The sequence below is a fragment of the Phycodurus eques genome, chromosome 11 (genome assembly GCF_024500275.1).
Source record: "Phycodurus eques isolate BA_2022a chromosome 11, UOR_Pequ_1.1, whole genome shotgun sequence".
Lineage (NCBI taxonomy): Eukaryota > Metazoa > Chordata > Actinopteri > Syngnathiformes > Syngnathidae > Phycodurus > Phycodurus eques.
The window spans coordinates 16,001,196-16,020,502 of NC_084535.1; the positions used below are offsets into that span (position 1 = coordinate 16,001,196).

The 19,307-nt window shown below is 40.5% G+C and overlaps 1 protein-coding gene across 1 annotated transcript; it reads left to right on the forward strand.

Annotated features, from left to right (window-relative positions):
• The first annotated feature begins 12,161 nt into the window (after positions 1–12,161).
• tbxtb (T-box transcription factor Tb) lies at positions 12,162–16,575 on the forward strand. The gene is made up of 8 exons (XM_061690342.1): positions 12,162–12,373; positions 12,436–12,700; positions 12,774–12,908; positions 13,105–13,166; positions 14,453–14,514; positions 14,598–14,783; positions 15,090–15,222; positions 16,150–16,575. Exons 1-8 carry the CDS (start codon positions 12,162–12,164, stop codon positions 16,442–16,444), a joined length of 1,350 nt encoding a protein of 449 aa, XP_061546326.1. The 3' UTR covers positions 16,445–16,575.
• The last annotated feature ends 2,732 nt before the right edge of the window (positions 16,576–19,307 follow it).

Genomic DNA, 19,307 nt, shown 5'->3' on the forward strand with positions numbered 1-19,307 from the left:
GTCGGGGGGGTCAAACATGAGAAAGATCCTGTCTTATCTAGCCCTCCTGTAAAAGCAGGACTTTTATACAGGAGGATGTAATTGTCCTCTCTAATGACTTGCACTTGAGGGGAGGAGACAAAGACAATGTCATAAAGAACTTTAGAGGCCTTTCAGTTCAAAAACCTTTGCCCTAAACTGCTGAGCAAATGAAACTGGCCGTTGTTTCCTCACCAGACGGAGAGGCTTCGTCACACAGACGGACATTGACCTGAAGCGGGACCAAACGACGAAGGCAAGGACACCTGCGGAGCCCTAATTGGTCCTCGCTGCCGTTAATGGCTTCCTGTGGCTGCGTGTTTACTTCTCATTTGTTCTGTGTGCTCTGTTTCCCAGCCCCTGATACAGGGGAGACTCGCTTTAAATCTCTATTTCCCACCACCGTCTGACTGTCCGTCTTCTGGCAGTTTGTCTCACAACTGTCTGTCTGTCTGTCTTTTTGGATAATAACAATAGATGTTGGCATCCACGTTGCGGCACAATGGCTCCTACCTTTTGTTTTTTCAGCTTTATTTAACCAGGTGAGACCAGATGAGCTAGAGAGCTCATTGACGGTGACCTGTCCCAGCGGTTAGCAGTATATATCTCATCAAATATTGATCACAAATACAAACAGTATGGGAATGCAGTATCAATTTAAAAACACGGGCATTGTCCAATGGATTTCTGTTGTCAGTGCCTTAAAAGAGAGCAAAAAGTTCCAAATGAAACAAGCTGTAATAATTTCAGGACTGTTTGCAGAGTGTTTCAAGCGGAAGGAGCACCATAACTAATCACTCTTTTGCCCAGTTTAGTCATGATGTGAGAAAGAGTAAGGTTGAAGATGTCTCTTGACCGTGGGGTGTAGTGGCTTGCGGGGGGCCTTGTAGACCGGGGTCAGCCAGGGTGAGTGCCTGCGTACACTCAAGAGAGGGCCAACCAGAATTCACATACAGATCACAATGATGTCAGCCAACTGCAGCCAGTTAAGAAACGCAAAGCGCAATGGTAAACAGTGTCAGAATCAGAAGCATCTTTTTTTTGCCAAGTATGTTCAAAAACACACACACGGAATTTGTCTCCGGTCGTTGGAGCCGCTCCAGTACGACAACAGACAGTCAATTGACAGCGAACACTTGGGAGGCATAAAGACATTGAAAAAAAACAGTCACTGAGCAATAAAAGGTTGCAGTTATCTGGTAATGTCGGTACAATTATTTTTTTTTTTTTTTTGACAATTGTGCAAAAACATGCAGTCCTCTCACAATTAGAGCAGTTTGAATGACTAATATAGCAATAGTCCGGTGCAATGACCATTGTGCAAAGGGCGCAGAGACTTCAAGGAATGTACGCAGTTTAAAGTGACGAGTAGTGTGATAATCTGGGACAATGTCAATTGTGCAAATGTTGCAGATACTCCTCAATCAGTGTGCAAATGGATCAGATGCTACTCTGGCATGAGTGGCCAGTATTGGTCAACAACAGAGATGCAAATAGTGCAGTGTGGCGAGACTACTACAGTGAGTGCACGAGTATGTATAATTGGCCCGACAAACTCGAGACAAAAAATTGGCAGCATGTTGCAATAGAATTGTAAGCTAGCTGTTTAAGAAGTTGATGGCAAGAGGGAAGAAGCTGTTGGAATGTCTGCTGGTTTTAGTTTGCATTGTTTAGTGGAAGATAAAGATGATGTAACCATAGTCAATTAGAGACAAGAAGGTTGCAAATGCTAGTAGCTTCTGCACTCTGAGGGAGAACAGGATTTATTGTGATTAAAGAAACCTAGTGTCACTATGAGATTTTAGGTCAGTTTTAAAATGTTTGCTTGATCAATATGGAATCCTTAGACACTCGTAGAAATAGCTGCAATCCTTCTCCAAAACGACCTATTACCTCATAGGTCTAATTTGCCCTTTTAGTTTTATATTGCAAATACAACATCTAGGCCCTGAACCTATAAAATAAACACATTCTGGTCTGAGAAGCTGGTCAACACAGAACCTCAGTGAATTGGAGGACTCTGAAGAAAACATCAGAATCCCTAATAAACGCTTTGACCTTTTCCCTCTAAGTTACTTAACTTCTACATGCTCATTTTCAAATGCATTTGTAACTGACATTCGGTTCCTTTATTCCTCTCGGACCTTAATGTAACCACATTTTTATGCTACTCTGGCTGGGAAGGACAATGACATCTCTGTCATTGTGAATCCCCTCACATCTGAGAGGACACTAAAATTGGTGGACCAGCCGGGTCACATCTTCTGCTATGTTTGCGGTAACATCTTAGCTCATGTTACTTTTTGGAGTTGTGGTCAGTCATTGTACGCATTTTGGCGCAGGCCAAAATGATCAGAAAATATTTTATTTTAATGTAGTCCAATACTAAATGACACTTTGCAGCTGTATAGAGGTGCCCTTGGCAAAAATATCCCTGATACGTTTTAAAGTATCGTACTTGTAAAGCCACTACAAATAATTAAAATGTGGTGATGACGTGAAGTTAAGAATTGATTTGCCTTTTAGTGAAGCTATACATTAAGTTAGAAGTTTAATGTTTGGAAGCTACAACCAGGGCTAGGGATGAGCATATACTGTAGCATGACTGTAGAAGACAGGTAACCAACAGGCCATAACCACCAGCCGCTCTGGGTCTGTGTTTGCCCTGACTTTAAGAGCAAACAGTCTCTGGTGGATGCTTGTTTGTCCTGAAGGAGAGAGCTGATTACTCACATAGAAGTGAGATGGACAAACACCATCTCGACCCCCGTCCGCCTCTGGAAATGCACCTCTTCGGAAACTTTTACCAACATTATGTTGGGATTGTGATATCCACTACAGAATTTCCATGGTTATTGAGCTGGCAGTGTCACATCAGCACTGTGAGCAGATTAACTGTAGATATTAAAAGGTTTATCCTCTTTTTGGCGTTATTATAAACTCTAAAAGAGGTAAATGTAATCTGTTTGGGTTGTATTGGAGTAGCTATTTAAGTAGTACCACTGCTATGAGATATCGTTTGGGGCTAAAAAATAAAACGGAATAGGAGTAATTTGTAATGATTCATTCATTAGTGAATGACTATGATCCAGACCAGCATCTATTCGCTAAAAGATGGTAAAGTTGGAAATCATTTTGGATCACAACATACTACTAGAGCCTACATAAGCAAAACTACAGCACACTACCAGATCTGATGAGATTTGAAAAGAGACATAAAGGTATGAACATTTAAAAGAGTATTTTCTGTGTTAAATGTACCATTATTGTACTTACCAATAGCAAATTGTGATCATGTTTTTTTACGTCATCAGTCTATTAATAGTGGAACATAACGTACAGGATAAGAAAAGTGAAAATGAGGCGGCACTGTGAACAAATGGCGATCACATCTGCCTCACAGTTCTGAGGTTGAGCGTTCGAATCTGGGCTAAGGCCTTCTTGTGTGGTGTTTACATGTTCTCCCCCATGCCTGTGTGGGTTTACTCCAGGTACTCCGCTTTCCTCCCACATTCCAAAAATATGCTTGTTTGGTTAAGTGAAGACTCGAAATTGTGAATGTGAGTGTGAACGGTTGCTTCTCTATACGTGCCCTGTGATTGGCTGGCGACTAGTTCAGGGTGTAAAGTCAGCTGGCTCCAACTCACCCGTGACCCGAGTGACGATATGCGTGACAGAAAATGGATGGATGAGTAAAAATGTATTCGGTTAAAAAAATACTAGACACACCTGAAGGAATTCAGGCTGATGTACAGTATATACAGTAAAGTGTAACCACAGCTAACACATTAAGTATGGAAACAGCTCTCAATGTGATGCAGTGTAATTTTGCACTGTTGTCATTTACAATTATAAATACATTTGGAAATAGGTGCTACAACTGAGCATTAGTATTTTTGAAAAAGCTGAATTTTGTATTGGATCTCATCAGACTGTACAGACGTACTGTACCTAATAATATGATAATATCATTTTGAACCTGTTCACCTGTTTTAAAGAATCAATGTTTGCATAGTGTCAAGAAGATAGAAGGGTATCTCGCCAGTTGTTGACTGTGACAGTGTTGAGTAAAAGCATACCCGGCATCACGTTAGGACCTCTGTGGGCACCACATTGGCTCGGAGACACCAGGAGCTTGCTGAGAAGGCGAGTGAGGTCTTGACGCTGACAACTTTTCCAGCGGTGCCAACTCCCATCACTGCACAGACAAACATGGCGAGACAGCAGCTCCCAGTGCGCCACCTCAACCCTCCCATAAAAGTACATTCCGCACATGCTCGAGAAATACCCAAAATAAAAGCAATTTGAGCTCAAGCCAAAACATGTCGACCACTGGCACCTCGGATAATTTTTTCATTCAATTCATCCAAGTAATCTGTCTCAAGCTCTTTTTATAAACATTATTTGTAGCAAATGATTGATCAGAATCTCGATAGAGTAATTTTCTGTGTGTGTGGCCATCTTGTCATCATCTCTTCAGCATGTTGAATTTCACAAGTATGCATCACTGACCTGCAAAATTAGATTCACCAGAACATGCTCAGTGCACATATGTATATTACTACAGTATAAATACCAATATGTGTGCATAATTTATGTTGAAGAAGTGGGCCTTGCTTTAGAGATGTTTTTCCACTACCAAACTTGTACTATAGCATCTGTCAGCATACATGGTCTTTCCTAATAATACGCTAATATTGTTTGTGTACTTACTTGCAGAAACGTTAGGCACACGCGAGCTCATGAAAGCCAACATACAACCTGTCTCAGAAATCATGATGGCACGAAGCTATTTATGCTCAGAATGCTCAGATGTTTGCATAATATACACTCTAAAGTAATAATGATGAACTCATTGAGTTATATTGCGTGGATATCAATAACCATTAATTGTATTCATAGTTCAAATCATCTACTTTGATGCACAATAGCCAGGATTTCCAACCAGGGGTACAAGATGACATTGCTTAGGGCGCGAGTTCGTGCAATCATTTTATAGTGCTTGTGAATGGGGTATAGAATAGTATTTGATCCCACTCGAGCACGATGGAAGTCAGCTCGACGAACCGCGAAAGTATCAGTGCCCCTGTTTGCACTTGCGTAAAACACATTTCCCTCAAAATCAGTATACGTTTGCTTTCTTGATCCTCAAATGATACGGAGGTGTGGAGTTGCTACTTTTACTCTTGTATAGGCTCGAATCAGATTGTGCAGGTGTACCCAATGAAGTGGCCAGCTGATTGTTTGAGGTTGAGCTCCAGCGCCGTTGGGGTCTGTATAGATCTGTGAGTGCATTCACAGTCCTGTGAGTAAACGCTGCCTTGCTCAGGAGTCTACTTAGTAGCCAGTTTGCACCCATCAGACAAAGTGTGCTGTCACCCGAGTGTGCAGTGTTATCGGGTGTGAGTTGCACCACACTAAGGCTTCTCTTGAGAAGTCGCACACCATTAGGAATATATTAACAAGTTGACATTTTGTGTACAGGTCACACATCACAGCAGGAAGCGATAGTCAACCAGGTGACGAGGATGTTTTTACATGTTTTGAAATGTTTTATTGCTTTCCCTCAGTCATTATTATTAGCAATATGGATGAACTCACAGGTGTCTGTTTGCGGTCTGTGAGAAGCAACTTCAAGTCAAGTGAGAGTTAAGCACACCAGATCTTTGGTGACAGCCAAGAATAGGATGACATTGAGCAATTATTTAAGGTTAATGTCAAAATCACACTGGCAGTACTCCAGAAAGGTTGAGAGAGGCTAAGAAAGATTTCTCCACTCTTAACAGATTTTTTTATTTGCTACAGACCCCACACATGATTGACGTGAGTGACTTTTTTTCCATCAAAAATTGCCCATTGAACAGTTTTGATCGTCGTGTGTGCGCTTGGAGAATCTCTGCACAGCAGACCACACACATAAATATTCGTTGCACCACCGATCTAGAAGTCTCACGTGATTATACGTAATCTCACACAAAACGAAAGGAAGAAAGACGGATACTCATCGACGTTTTCCGAGTGTTCCCAAAGTTTGCCCGGCCGAGAGCTTTGTAAAATGGCAATGTTCTCAAAAAATCAACTTGCTTTGGAAAATACTTCTTGCCGTCTGGGTAACCCACTTTTATACATAAAACGACATCGGGGAAGACATTTTTGTTTTCATTTACAGTCGCTCCCGTGTTTGTCATTCTTGGGTACTTCTTTGATTGGCTACATTTTGTTTCACGTCACCATTCTCGCCGTCATGACTCGGGAGAAGCCGGCGTTCCCCAAACACATGGGGTGCATCTTAAGTCCCTTAAATGCAACGTTCCTAACTCCTCGCTCCACCAGCTATCTTAAATGGAGGGACGTCTAATGTATCCTCTGCGGAAGTCTCTCAGTCCCATAGCTCCTCGATGGTGATGTGTGAAAATGGGCGGGCACCAGCTGGATTGGGAACGGAGCAGAACTTCAAATTAAATAGCTCATCTTCTGTTTTCGTCATTCGTTGATTACTTTCGTTTGAATATACTGTACATATTTTGCTGAGTGTCTGTTATATTTGGGGAAATATTTAATACTAAAAGGACTTAATTACACTGGCTCATGGTTGCTACACGACTAAACAGCCACACTTTTCTTAGGTTTGTGTAGTAATTAGGTTTGTGAAATGTATTTGGGCAGATAAAGAAAATAATAACGTCCTCTTGGTTCTGCACTGTTTTTGCATTCAACGCAATAAATAAGCAACATATCAACACTTGATTGACCAATAACGATTGTCTTTGCCTCTGCAAAGTTGTAAAGCGTAACAATGTCGATTATATTTGACTTTAATGAAATCCCACCAAATAAATGATAGTGAATGGAAACGTCTATCAGCATAGACATAAATTCTGCTGTGACTCAGGTGGCTTTGTTTGACATTTTCATACGTATAATGTCAGGATCTTGGTGAGAGTGGGGAAAGTGCAAACACTGGAGGTGAGGTGAAGTGATGGTGCTGAGACAAGCACACACACACACACACACACACACGTACACACACACACACGTACACACACACAGGCATGCGGGGCTCATCTTTGTCTCACCTCCATGCCAAAATGGGCCAGGAAAGGATGAGTCTGTCTAGAGGGAGGGAGCACAAACACTGGTCAGATGAAATTTAGGCAAAAGCAACCATGTACTGTCGCTCAGGTCTTTGGTGACAAGGCAGATCCAACATGGCCACAGAAGCCTCTCAACCTCTCCTTAAGAAGCACATTCATTTATGAGCTTTGACCTTAGTTTTGGACGTCATTCTCACAAATAAAGCATTTGCAGTGTGAACAGGATTGTTACGTTCTTAACCCTCAGTGCTTGATCCAGCTACATGGTATTCTTGTCGTATATATTGTGGCGTTTGTCATGTTGTGTTTATAATTTCACATTGCGATATTGTATGTTTATGTTTCCTTACTTGAGATGAATGTTGACCAACTGTACTCGCCAGGCAACACGATGGGCGACTGGGTGGCCGCATCCCCATAAAAGTAATCGCGTAAGAACAAAAAGGGCAAATTTACAGAGCCCCTAAACGAATGTGACACTTTCTCATTCGAATGAGAAATGGCTACCTGTGAGCTGTAGCTTCCTGCGTTAAGGTAGCCGTGCAGTAGTTTCCTGCGAACGGTAGCTTATTTAATTACTATTAACTGACAACTATTTACAACCGAAACAGACTACAATACATCAAAATTCATTTCAAATGTCTCTCAAGACGCAACATAATGGCGACGACTTGCAAGTAAAGCAGAAATGTCCTTGTAATAAAGTCCCAGGTGAAAATCTAATCAAACTAACTCCTTCAATGTAATTTTCACACAGAAATACAAACCAAAATGTGTAAGATTTTTATACATGCACACATGCAATGGACTACACTTTCTCGTTAGGATGAGAAAGTTTATCATTCTAATGAGAAAGTTTCTTGTTCGAATTATTCGAAAGATTATCTTCCACTCCCTATAAAGGGCTCCGTACAAATTGATGATTGAAGAAAGATGAAAAACATCACTTAAAATGTTTCTCAGTCTTGTCGTCTAACCTATATCAAATGTTCTGGCTTCTCAAAGATAACAACACTCAATTTTGATTGTCACTGTATAAGTGAATACTGTATGAATAGGATGGAACAAATTGGATTGTAAATAAGTATAAGATACCCGTATAAGAATTATAGAACAATGCCATAATAATAGAGAAAGTATTGAGTGCAGATATTCCATAAGTTGAGAAGCATACATTTTTTTGGAATGCCATACAGACAATTGTTGCTATCTAGCTAGCTAGCTAGATAGAAAGATAGCAAAGCAAATGTATTTCTATTGCGCATTTCATACAAAGGGTAACTCAATGTGCTTTACATGATTAAAAGCATTTAAAGACAAAGACAGCGTATAAACATTTAAAACAAAGAAAAAAAATACAATAAAAGAACAATTAAAATAGCGTACAGTGCAAGAAATATCATTTAAAAGTAGAAATGCTCTAAAAAGCATGAGAAAAAAGAAGAGTTTTTAACCTGGACTTAAAAACATTCACACTTGGGGCTGATGTCACTTCTGTTGGCAACTTGTGAGTCCACCTGAGTCAAATATTGCAGCTGAGATAGATAGATAGATAGATAGATAGATAGATAGATAGATAGATAGATAGATAGATAGATAGATAGATAGATAGATAGATAGATAGATAGATAGATAGATAGATAGATAGATAGATAGATAGATAGATAGATAGATAGATAGATAGATAGATAGATAGATAGATAGATAGATAGATAGATAGATAGATAGATAGATAGATAGATAGATAGATAGATAGATAGATAGATAGATAGATAGATAGATAGATAGATAGATAGATAGATAGATAGATAGATAGATAGATAGATAGATAGATAGATAGATAGATAGATAGATAGATAGATAGATAGATAGATAGATAGATAGATAGATAGATAGATAGATAGATAGATAGATAGATAGATAGATAGATAGATAGATAGATAGATAGATAGATAGATAGATAGATAGATAGATAGATAGATAGTCGATCGATGGATCCAGAAAGCAGTGATTTGTATCTAAAAAGTCTACCGGTCCTTTAAGATATAAACATGGGGAAGGTTGGATGACTGCAGACTTGAAAGGTGATTATTATTATTTTTTTAGTTGCACCTGCATTGTCCTGTGTGGGGCCATATATTACCATATACAGACCAGTAACGTTAATTCACAGTGTTGCAGCCCCACACAGGAAGCGGCCTAGTGTGACACTTAGCGCTGTCTGGGGTGTTGGAGGAGGAGAGCGAGGCGCCAAATGGAACACCGAGGCTGTGGGAAATGACACTGGCTATTACACTTCTGACTTTTAAATCTCACTTTACCTAAGCTCCTTGCAGAAAAAATAAGGTGGGGGTCCCTTTTTTCAATCACACAATATTCATGGAGTAGGAAATGATAAATATATGTAATGTGCCACCCACGGATGAAAGCGCCCACATTTGCAACCTTAGAGCCAAACTTTATGAGGAACTTTTAAAACAAGATACCAGATTTGGTAGGTCATTTTGTTACTCCTTTAGCGCATGAAAAATGATCCACATTTAATTCTTTGGCCTGAACCAGATTATTCCCCAGATCCAAAGACAAGCAAGAAAGAAAAAAAAAATACCTGAGAGTTGTTGAAGAAAATGTGCTGTATATGTATGAGCAACATGGTGTTTTCCCAAAGGTTCATGACCTGCACAAAATGCTGAGAGATGGATGATTAGAGCCATTGAAACGGAATCTTGCGTAAGATTTACAACAAATGAGGACACACTGAAGAACTCTTTTAACTGTCCCTTAAACTGACTTGGGTTTGTTTTTCTCTGCTTGCTGTGAACTCGGGTCCAGACTTCTGGACATGGAGACAGACTCTCATTGCTGGCTGCAGCAGGAACGAGGCGTCCAAGATTTGGTTAGTAACACAGACCAGCCACAACACAACACCACAGAGTTGCGGAAGCTTGCGTGGAGCTGCTACACACTATCTGCCTTGAATGTTTTATTTTTATTTTCTTTCGGGTAACTGTGGAAACGGGTTACACTCAAGTCACGCCGTACCGCTCCACCATCAGTGACCTAGTCACTCATCTGTTTTATTTAAATGCAATGCAGTAGTTCCATGTAACAGCCATAATATTAAGTATAAATCTAACTTGTATTGCTCTCATTAGATTGTGCAATTGTGCCTAACGGAGTGTTGACATGGTGTCCATTGCATTCTGCTTTCTCCTATTCTTAGGGTGACACAGAATAAGGGGGATAAAGGTTAAACTTTCCATCAAACAGCCCCATTCTCCATAATTTGGTATGGTGTGCGGACTTAACACACAAAATGAGGTTTGGAACCACAAAACACCTGATGCATTATGAATTTAAGAATAGTGTCAACAAACTCATGTTTTCAACAAAATGTTTTCTTTGAATTGCTCTGTAAAATGTTTTACATTGTGCTTTTGGATTCTAGGCAGTAGTTCAAGCTAATTAAATATGTACAGATAAACAGATCATAAACTGTTTTAGTTTGGATATTGGACGCCTGAATATTTATTTTAGTAATACAAGTCCAACATCTTGACAGTCATCTCGACTGCTTTGTTTTTATGATCCCATTTCACAGCTAAAACTCTCAACTAATTTTATACTAATTTGTGAATTGTCTTGATTAAACTATATTTCATTCATTACAAAAAAAACAATGGATGCATACATTTTCAAATTTCATGTCTAAATTAGCTGTCTCGGCCTTGCAAGCAGCTTTTTATTTTTTTTAATTTTTTTTACAGATTACCGACTGTATGTATTAAATACTATGTTTTTTAAATAATTTGCAGTGATTATCAAATAATAAATGAGTAAAACAACATTTTTCTTACTGATGTTAAGTGAAAGCATTTTTCTTTTTTCTTTGGGGGGGGGGGTGGGTTCTAAAGTTGGCCTATTTATCCCAAGTTCACAGCAACACGTATTTATCTTCCAGTATGCTAAACAATCCTCAGACGCACACACAAGAAAAAATAAATTAAAATACAACCAATTAGGTTAAATCAGTGTTGGAATCAACTCCGAAATTTTGAAACATATTCTTAAATATAATGAAATATGGTATGTATTAGCAAATGCAATATCAATATTACAACATTTTGTGAAGGTTGCTAAATTAAAATGGTACAATTTATTTTCTTTGTGTAAAGTTTTGAATTTCCAAGAATTTCTGTGAAATGATTATTTTCCCCCAACTTGTTCCACACAATTATGATAATAATAACTTTATTCATTCCTAACAGAAAGCATAAAGACGCACAGTCACAAGCATAAAAAACAAACATGACTACTAAATGTCATATAGTTAGAGAATCAGAAAACCAATTGATGAATCCAGACAAGACCAGAACTGAGACTACGAGGGTTGATGTATGGTAAAATAAAATCGTTTTTGGTTACCCGAGTGATGAAATATGTAGTTAAGATAATTTAAGTTATGGACATTGACTTGAGCTAAATTTGGTACAAAAAAAAACCCCTTTCATCTCATTTTGAGATTCATGTTTTCTGTACAATTGACCTGCTTTAAATGAATTAGTTTCACTCCAAATCGTTCAGTTCTCCCGAAATAAAATAGTGCGAGGAGAGTGATTGAATTTTTCAATTGCAATTTGACGAATAATAATAATAAGTTGAAGGGGAAACAATGGAATCAAATGCAAACGTCAGCAGGCAATCGGTCAGTTTGGCTTATGGCGGTGAGGCTTTGATCACGGAAGTGTCAATATTTACTGGTTCTTGTAATCAAGCGGGCCAAGCTGCTTCATTCACGTCCGTGGGTTCCTGCGGCTTCAATGGACTCCTTCGAGCCAATCGGAGCCCAGCCGCTGAAGATCAAAGTAAGGAAGAGCCAACCAGCTCGGTCTGAAGCAGCTGCCTTCTCCTCTTGTCTATAAATGTGACCTTGTCATCTCCGAGAGATCACCCAGTTGCGCCTCGGTGAAAGAGTGGCTCTTTTGGATTCGTTCGTGCATTTGGTTGTCGTTAGAGCGAGCGGCGTCGAGAACGCAGCACTTGGCGAGGATGTCGTCGATAGCGGGCGTGAGCGAGTGTCCGGGGAAGGCCGGCCAGTACCGGGTGGATCACCTCCTCAGCGCCGTGCAAAGTGAGCTGCAGGCCGGCAGCGAGAAGGGGGACCCCACGGAGAGGGAGCTGAAACTCTCCTTGGACGAGAGCCAACTTTGGGGCAAATTTAAAGAGCTCACCAACGAGATGATCGTGACCAAAAACGGCAGGTGAGCGTCTTGTAATTTCGATTTTCGAGCTTCGGCGTAATCTTCCGCTTGTTCCCCCCAAGGCGCATGTTCCCCGTGATGAAAGTCAACGTGTCCGGACTGGACCCGAACGCCATGTACTCTTTATTGCTGGACTTTGTATCCGCGGACAAGCACAGGTGGAAGTACGTGAGCGGGGAGTGGGTCCCCGGGGGGAAGCCCGAACCGCAGACCCCCAGCTGTGTCTACATCCATCCGGATTCGCCAAACTTCGGCGCGCACTGGATGAAAGCGCCCGTGTCTTTCAGCAAAGTCAAACTCACCAATAAACTCAACGGAGGAGGTCAGGTAAGAGAACGCGCTCGTCGCCTTGCTCTTCGTGTGCGAACGATTTACGACCGCGGTGAACTTCTTTCACTAGATCATGTTAAACTCCTTGCACAAGTACGAGCCACGCATCCACGTCGTGCGCGTCGGGGCCCCGCGCAGGATGGTCACCAGCCATTCTTTCCCAGAGACGCAATTCATTGCAGTGACGGCCTACCAAAACGAAGAGGTTGGGCCCAATAACGTTTCACGTGAAAGATAGCGATCCCTCGTAGCTAGTATGTGTGCCTGCACGTGCGTAGCAGGTTGTCTCTTCCCCTTTTTTTTTTTTTGTCTCTTCCCCTTTTTTTTTTTTTTTTTTTTTTTTTTGGGGGGGGGGGATTAACTGCATTAACGTACATGTTATTTTCATATTTGTATTTTAGATCACTGCTTTGAAAATAAAGCACAACCCGTTTGCCAAGGCCTTCCTGGATGCAAAGGAAAGGTAAAGGCGTTTTCATCGAAACACGAACGTAGCCTACACATGACACTTGACACAAATCTCAAATTTCTACCCCAGACGGTTTTTGTTGCCTTCATTTTTACTCTTGCAAGGTTTGCAAAAAATATTATTGTATTCATAGTAGTAATATATCAGTATAATGTACGTTTCTTGTGTTATATTTATTTGAAGTTACACCTTTGTTATATTACTTTGTTCTTTTGGTATTGTTATTAACTTACTTTGTTGATTAGCTAGGACATTTGGGTCTCAAACGTTTTACACCAAGTACCACCGCAAAAAAATACTCGGCTCTCCACCATAAAGGCAAACATTAAAATAATAATACAAATATAATACGTTTTCATCAAAAATGAGAGACATTTTATTTTTAAATCTTAGATTCTTAATTGTAAGCCACCATAACATTATGCACAGTGTGAACATTAACACTGCTCTTAAATACTGCATAGGAAAAACAAACAAACAAAAACTGCTAAAATAATGATGCACTTAAAATGAATTGCACATACAAGTTAAACAAAAACTGCAGACTACTTGAATACATTTGAAATACAAATAATATAAATAAAAATACAAATGTATTTGCTTAAAGTTACAACACACAATACAACTGAACTGTAGATTTTGAAAAGTAAAAATTGCTCTGTACTGGATTAAAAACATTTTAAACAGCCCATGTGCAGAGCTACAAGCTTCATTCGAATGTTTGATTGCATTTCATTTTTTAAATGTGGTACATTCATCCATCCATCCATCCATGATCTACACCAGTTATCCCCACGAGGGTCACGGGAATGCTGGAGCCCAATCGCAGGGCACATATAAACAATCAAGCAGTCGCACTCACATTCATACCTATGGACTATTTAGGGTCTTCAATTAACCTACCGTGCATGTGTTGGGGATGTGGGAGGTAACCGGAGTAACCGGAGAAGACCCACGCAGGCACGGGGAGAACATGCAAACTCCACACGGGCGGGGCCGGGATTTGAACCCCAGTCCTCAGAACTGTGAGGCAGATGTGCTAACCAGTAGTGCCGCCACTAAATGTGGTACATTTTGTCTTTAATTCAGTGCTTATTTTACCTACTAACAGTTGGAGCCTGCATACCACGAGTGGTACTCGTACCACACTTTGAGAATCACTGAGCTAGGATACATACTAGTATCGTTCAACTGCTTAGGCGCGTGGCAGCCATCGTGACTTGATTTTTTTGGTCTTTTGTTTAACAGACCTTTAAGTCAAGTTATTTTTACTTCTGCAGATGTGATGACAAAGATATCAAAGATGAAACGAGTGAGCACCAGCAGTCAACGTATTCAGCATGTAAGTGTCTGAACGCCTTTAAATGGATGGACATGTCCAATGGACGTTACTCAACCACCTGTGTCTCCCTTGTTTGGAGCCAGTAGGTGGTTGGTTTCTGCCCGGATCAGGCTCCCTGTGCCCTTCTGCTGCTGCGAGTCCTCACGCTCAGTTCGGAAGCCCCATCTCCCTCTCGCCCTCCCACGGCTGTGAGCGCTACGCCACGCTGAGGACCCACCGCTCGGCGCCCTACAGCACCTCTTCTTACAGCCATCGGACTAACTCGCCTAGTGAGTGTCCTCCTCAGCCAGCCCTCCCCTTCATACAAAACATATCCTCTCCAACTCTTAACAAGCAAGTAAAACCAATGTAACTGGTTGAGGTATGGTCTGCATTCCACTTGCTTTTGTCCGAGTGCAGCCCCAAAGTTGTAAATTTTTGGGCCTCCAGACGAGGAATGTTTACACCTTCATTTGAAGGAGTAAAGGCTGGGTGGGTCATAGCACAGACGCTAATGGAAATGACTGACCGCTTTGTTGCACTAATATCTGCATTAAAACCAGTGTAAAACCGTACTCCTTCTGTTTACGTTGCAGCAAGTTATGCGGATAACTCCTCAGCATGTCTGCCAATGCTGTCAAGTCAAGACAACTGGTGCGGTCTCCAGATGCCAACACACTCCAGCATGATGTCCATGACACACAGTCCAACCTCTGCTTCCAACTCCAGGTCGGTTTTCTATAGCAAAACAACTTGCGATCACATTTATGAATACATGATATTTACACCCATGTGCAATTTTATTAGGTACACCCGGGCACGCTAATGAGATCCAATACAAGAGTTGGATCCAATCAATCTTTGCAAAAATAAAAGTGCTCAGTTTTGAGTGACACGGATATTAATTCAACAATATTTATTATTGTGGTTGTTGTTTGTCGTGGTGTACACCTGTATTCCATCGTACTTTTACCAGGTACCTATAGGTACATCAAAATACAATGTTGGAAACTTTCCACAAGAAGTAACAGTATTTTATGGGAATTTAAAGAATTTAACAGAAATGACTGGCTAGTGCATGGCCTGTAATTTAAATGTAGGTTAATACATTGGTTAAATCTGATTTAACACAAAATGTGTTTAATTTCTACACCGCATGAAACACTATTGTTTATTTTGTTCAGCATTCATGTTATTTGTTATTCAGTGAAATAATTTAAAGTAGAATTCACAAATTAGTTATTTGTTTCCCAATGTGTATCTGCCTATGAGAAACCAAAACATTCATGAGTATATACTCTATGTAAATTTCGTATTTCAAAAATTTCCCCAAAATTCATCATCTGAACTTTTCTTCTATCGTTAATTTCTTTTTGCAGAACCTTTGCTAAACAGGGTAGCAGAAATATATTGGAAATACTAATTAATAGCTAGACTGTATATTACAGTGGCAGTAAAAATAAAAAAAAAAAAAAAAGTATAACCAGATAAATCAGAACTCATATTGGCTTGCTTTTGATTGTATGTGTGTATCTAATGCTTTGGTTAGTTTGGATGTTACTTGATCTTAACTGCTTAGGCTCACTTATTTCATTAGCAAATTGTTTGGAGGAGAGGCGTAAGCAACCTGTCTTGTGCGTCCATGTCATTCTAAAGTCAGTACACCAGCCTGTGGTCCATGAGCAATGCACCGCTGACCCCAGTCACCCCGGTGTCCCACCATTCGGGGGGGATGAACAACAACAACAACAACAACAACCTGAGCTCCCAGTTCCTTCGAGGCTCCAGCGGTCACTATCCCAACCTGGCTCACTCGGTGCCAGCGCCCTCCTCTGGCTCCCCCATGTACGACAGCAGCAGCACAGACGGCGTGCACGACTCGGCTCAGTACGATGCCTCTCTGCAGCGACATTCTCCAGCCTGGACTCCTGTCACGCTCCCTTCCATGTGACGGAGCAAATAGACTGCAGTTCAATGCTTTATACAGGACTCTTTTGAAAGGACATTTCTCAGGCTCAAGGAGATAAATTGGAGATATTTAAATGCTAAAATGTTACATTTTGTATGTATGTACTTATAGAGAAAGCAGCACATGAGGTTCGGTGCTTTTTGAACTGAGAAGAAGATCGCTTGGTTTTCTGCAGTTAATATATTTATGATCGTTAGCGCCTTTACTCGGCATGACTGAATCTTTATTCTATTGTTGGGAGTACAATTTCAGTTTTTAATGTGCTTATATTAAGTACAAGTCCATGATAAAGTGATGACTGATACATTTTTTGATAGGTTTAAAAAAAGAATTCATACTGTAAATGAGAAATCGACTCTTCGCCACCTCACGCAGCTTACGACATAAATAATAACAACAAATGACGGGGAAATTCTTCAAGCTTTAAAATTCAAGGAAAACTGCATCCAATGTCATCAATGGCTGGTGATGACATTGGATTAGTTTTGCCTTGATTTTTCTAAATAGACTATATTAACGTTACAACACAAAGGACCCGCTTGGGCAACCCACAACTCCCACCTATGAAGAATAAGTTCAAAAGTGTGCCATTTTTTTCAACACTACCGGCTATGTTAACATCTAACCCTTTGTAATATTATGTTTTATATCAGATGGTAAATGTGTCAGAAAGTTAATATTTTGGATGGAGCTGTCAAGATGGTAGGCAGGTGTGTCGTCAACCGTCACTGATTTGGAGAAAATGAACAAACTGTTGCAAAAATTGGAACAAGGATGAAGCTGCCAAAATCATGCAGGGTTCATGCATGAGCAGAGAACAATATATTCAATTTGTGCTAACTGACAATCTGACTTTTGATTATTTTATTTATAATATGTCTGTGTGATATGCTTTTCAATTTCTGTCATTACATTTTCATTACAATTTTTTTCTGTCATTATAATTACCTCAACGTTCAGTTCTTTGTGCCCTGCGATGACCTGGCAACCAGTCCAGGGTGTGCCCCGACTCTTGCCCAGTCAGTTGGCATAGACTCCAGCTCAACTGTGACCCTAATGAAGATAAGCACTACAGAGAATAGATGGATGGATGGATGGATAGATGGCTGGATGGACAGATGGATGATTGATTTGGTGCTTCCGCCTTGTAGTGAGATGTGCTGTCCATTTTGACTTAAATTTAAGGTAAATGGTCAGGAAAATCATGATTATTTTGGACACTTCATTAGCTCTGCAAAGTTATAGTACATTGCCGTTGAACTGCACTACATCATACTGAGAGGCTTCTCTAAAATTTTGACGACACGAGAGCAAAAATACTTTTTAAAATCTGTTTCAATAATGCATTGCAGTTCTACACCACCACAATAATTAAACCTCTCTAAGAGTGTCAGTCAAAATGGAGAATAGTTACTTTTGCAAAGGCAGAACAGTTGACACTGCATTTACGCAGAAGTACCTAATAAAATAATCAACTTGTCGGGCTCTATTTTTGTGACCGCCACGGTGGGCGGCGTAAATCTGCATGGAGGTGGGTTAGACAGGGTTTTCGTACCTTCGCAGACGCGCGCAAGCTGGCGTATTTAAAAAAGCGTGGTCTGAGCCGTTGTGGGCTGACTTCATTCTCCGCCAATCAAAGTGGCTCCTCTCATTCCCTTTTAATGTGGCGCAATGAGTCTCGCATGGAGACATCTCTGCATGGAAGAGGACGATGTGGAATCGCAGCGACCCGATCGATCGTGTGATCCGATTTACCAAAATTGTGTTAGACCAGTTGCGCCAAAAGTTAAACGTATCAGCAGGCCTAAAGTTATACCAACTTATTGCCATTAAAGTGTCACATGCGCCTGGCAAATGTCAAAGGACACACCCTCGTTGCACCTGGATGTCAAATTGGCAAACGTGCAGTGAGCCTTGCACTTGCACTTGCAGCATACAAAGTCAGCATACGGCAGTTTTTGCATTCAGCCTCAAATCCGCTGTCTGCGAAAATAGAGCCCATAGTGCACATGTTGACAGTGATTATTTCTGGCACGTACATTATGTGTCGCCTTAAAGGGCAGCATTGCTGTGAGGGCAGCGACATGCTAAAAGAAAATGCTACATAAAATGATTTTCTATAGTGTAACGCCTGCTTGACATGTCAATCATTGGCGTTTGTATGGGTAATTTGCGCCCTCTTGTGGAGTCGCTCTGTATGAGATTTTGTTTCAACGCTCAAATTTAATTTCACCCATTAACACACATTTTGCACTCTGATGCATTTGTGTTGCATAATGGTAAGCACAGGTAGCAGAAGTGAAACTCAATTAAAGCAGTGGTGTCTTAACATAAACACAGCAACTCCAAACTAATCACACTTGTGTTTAATGATGCGAGGTGACTAATATAAACCAGTTCAGTGAGCACTGGTTGTTGAACTTTTGATATGGAGAGAGACAATCAGAGAGACAGAGGCAGAATAAGAGGTGGTTAAGGAGGCAGAGGAGAGGAGGTATTAGACAGAGAACACTTAGGTATTTCAGATGAGATATGGGCAGCTTTCGTTGACCGTGTTCTTGCCCATGGTTTGACAATGCGCGGGAATAAAGCGGGAATGCAGCAAGTGCACCCCAACCGAAGTATATTCACTGTATCCACCCTTGTCCTAAGATTCAGAGATATGAACAGGCAATTGATTTTTTCATTAGTTATGTACAGTGCATGTTTACAGTATGATTCTATACCATGCTGTACACAAAAAGGTGTTTCAATACATCAATTTTCATTATACTTGAAGGCCTAGTACTTATTTATTTTTGTCATTGCAAGTGCTAAACAGGATTCATCATAGCTATTGTGAACA

What these genes read in the sequence shown, in the direction of transcription:
- tbxtb (XM_061690342.1), top strand. Translation starts at nt 12,162, where the DNA reads ATGTCGTCGATAGCGGGCGTGAGCGAGTGTCCGGGGAAGGCCGGCCAG. An exon ending in AACTCAACGGAGGAGGTCAG is followed by an intron (nt 12,701 to 12,773) that starts GTAAGAGAACGC and finishes TTCTTTCACTAG; the next exon opens with ATCATGTTAAACTCCTTGCA. An exon ending in CCATCGGACTAACTCGCCTA is followed by an intron (nt 14,784 to 15,089) that starts GTGAGTGTCCTC and finishes TTTACGTTGCAG; the next exon opens with CAAGTTATGCGGATAACTCC.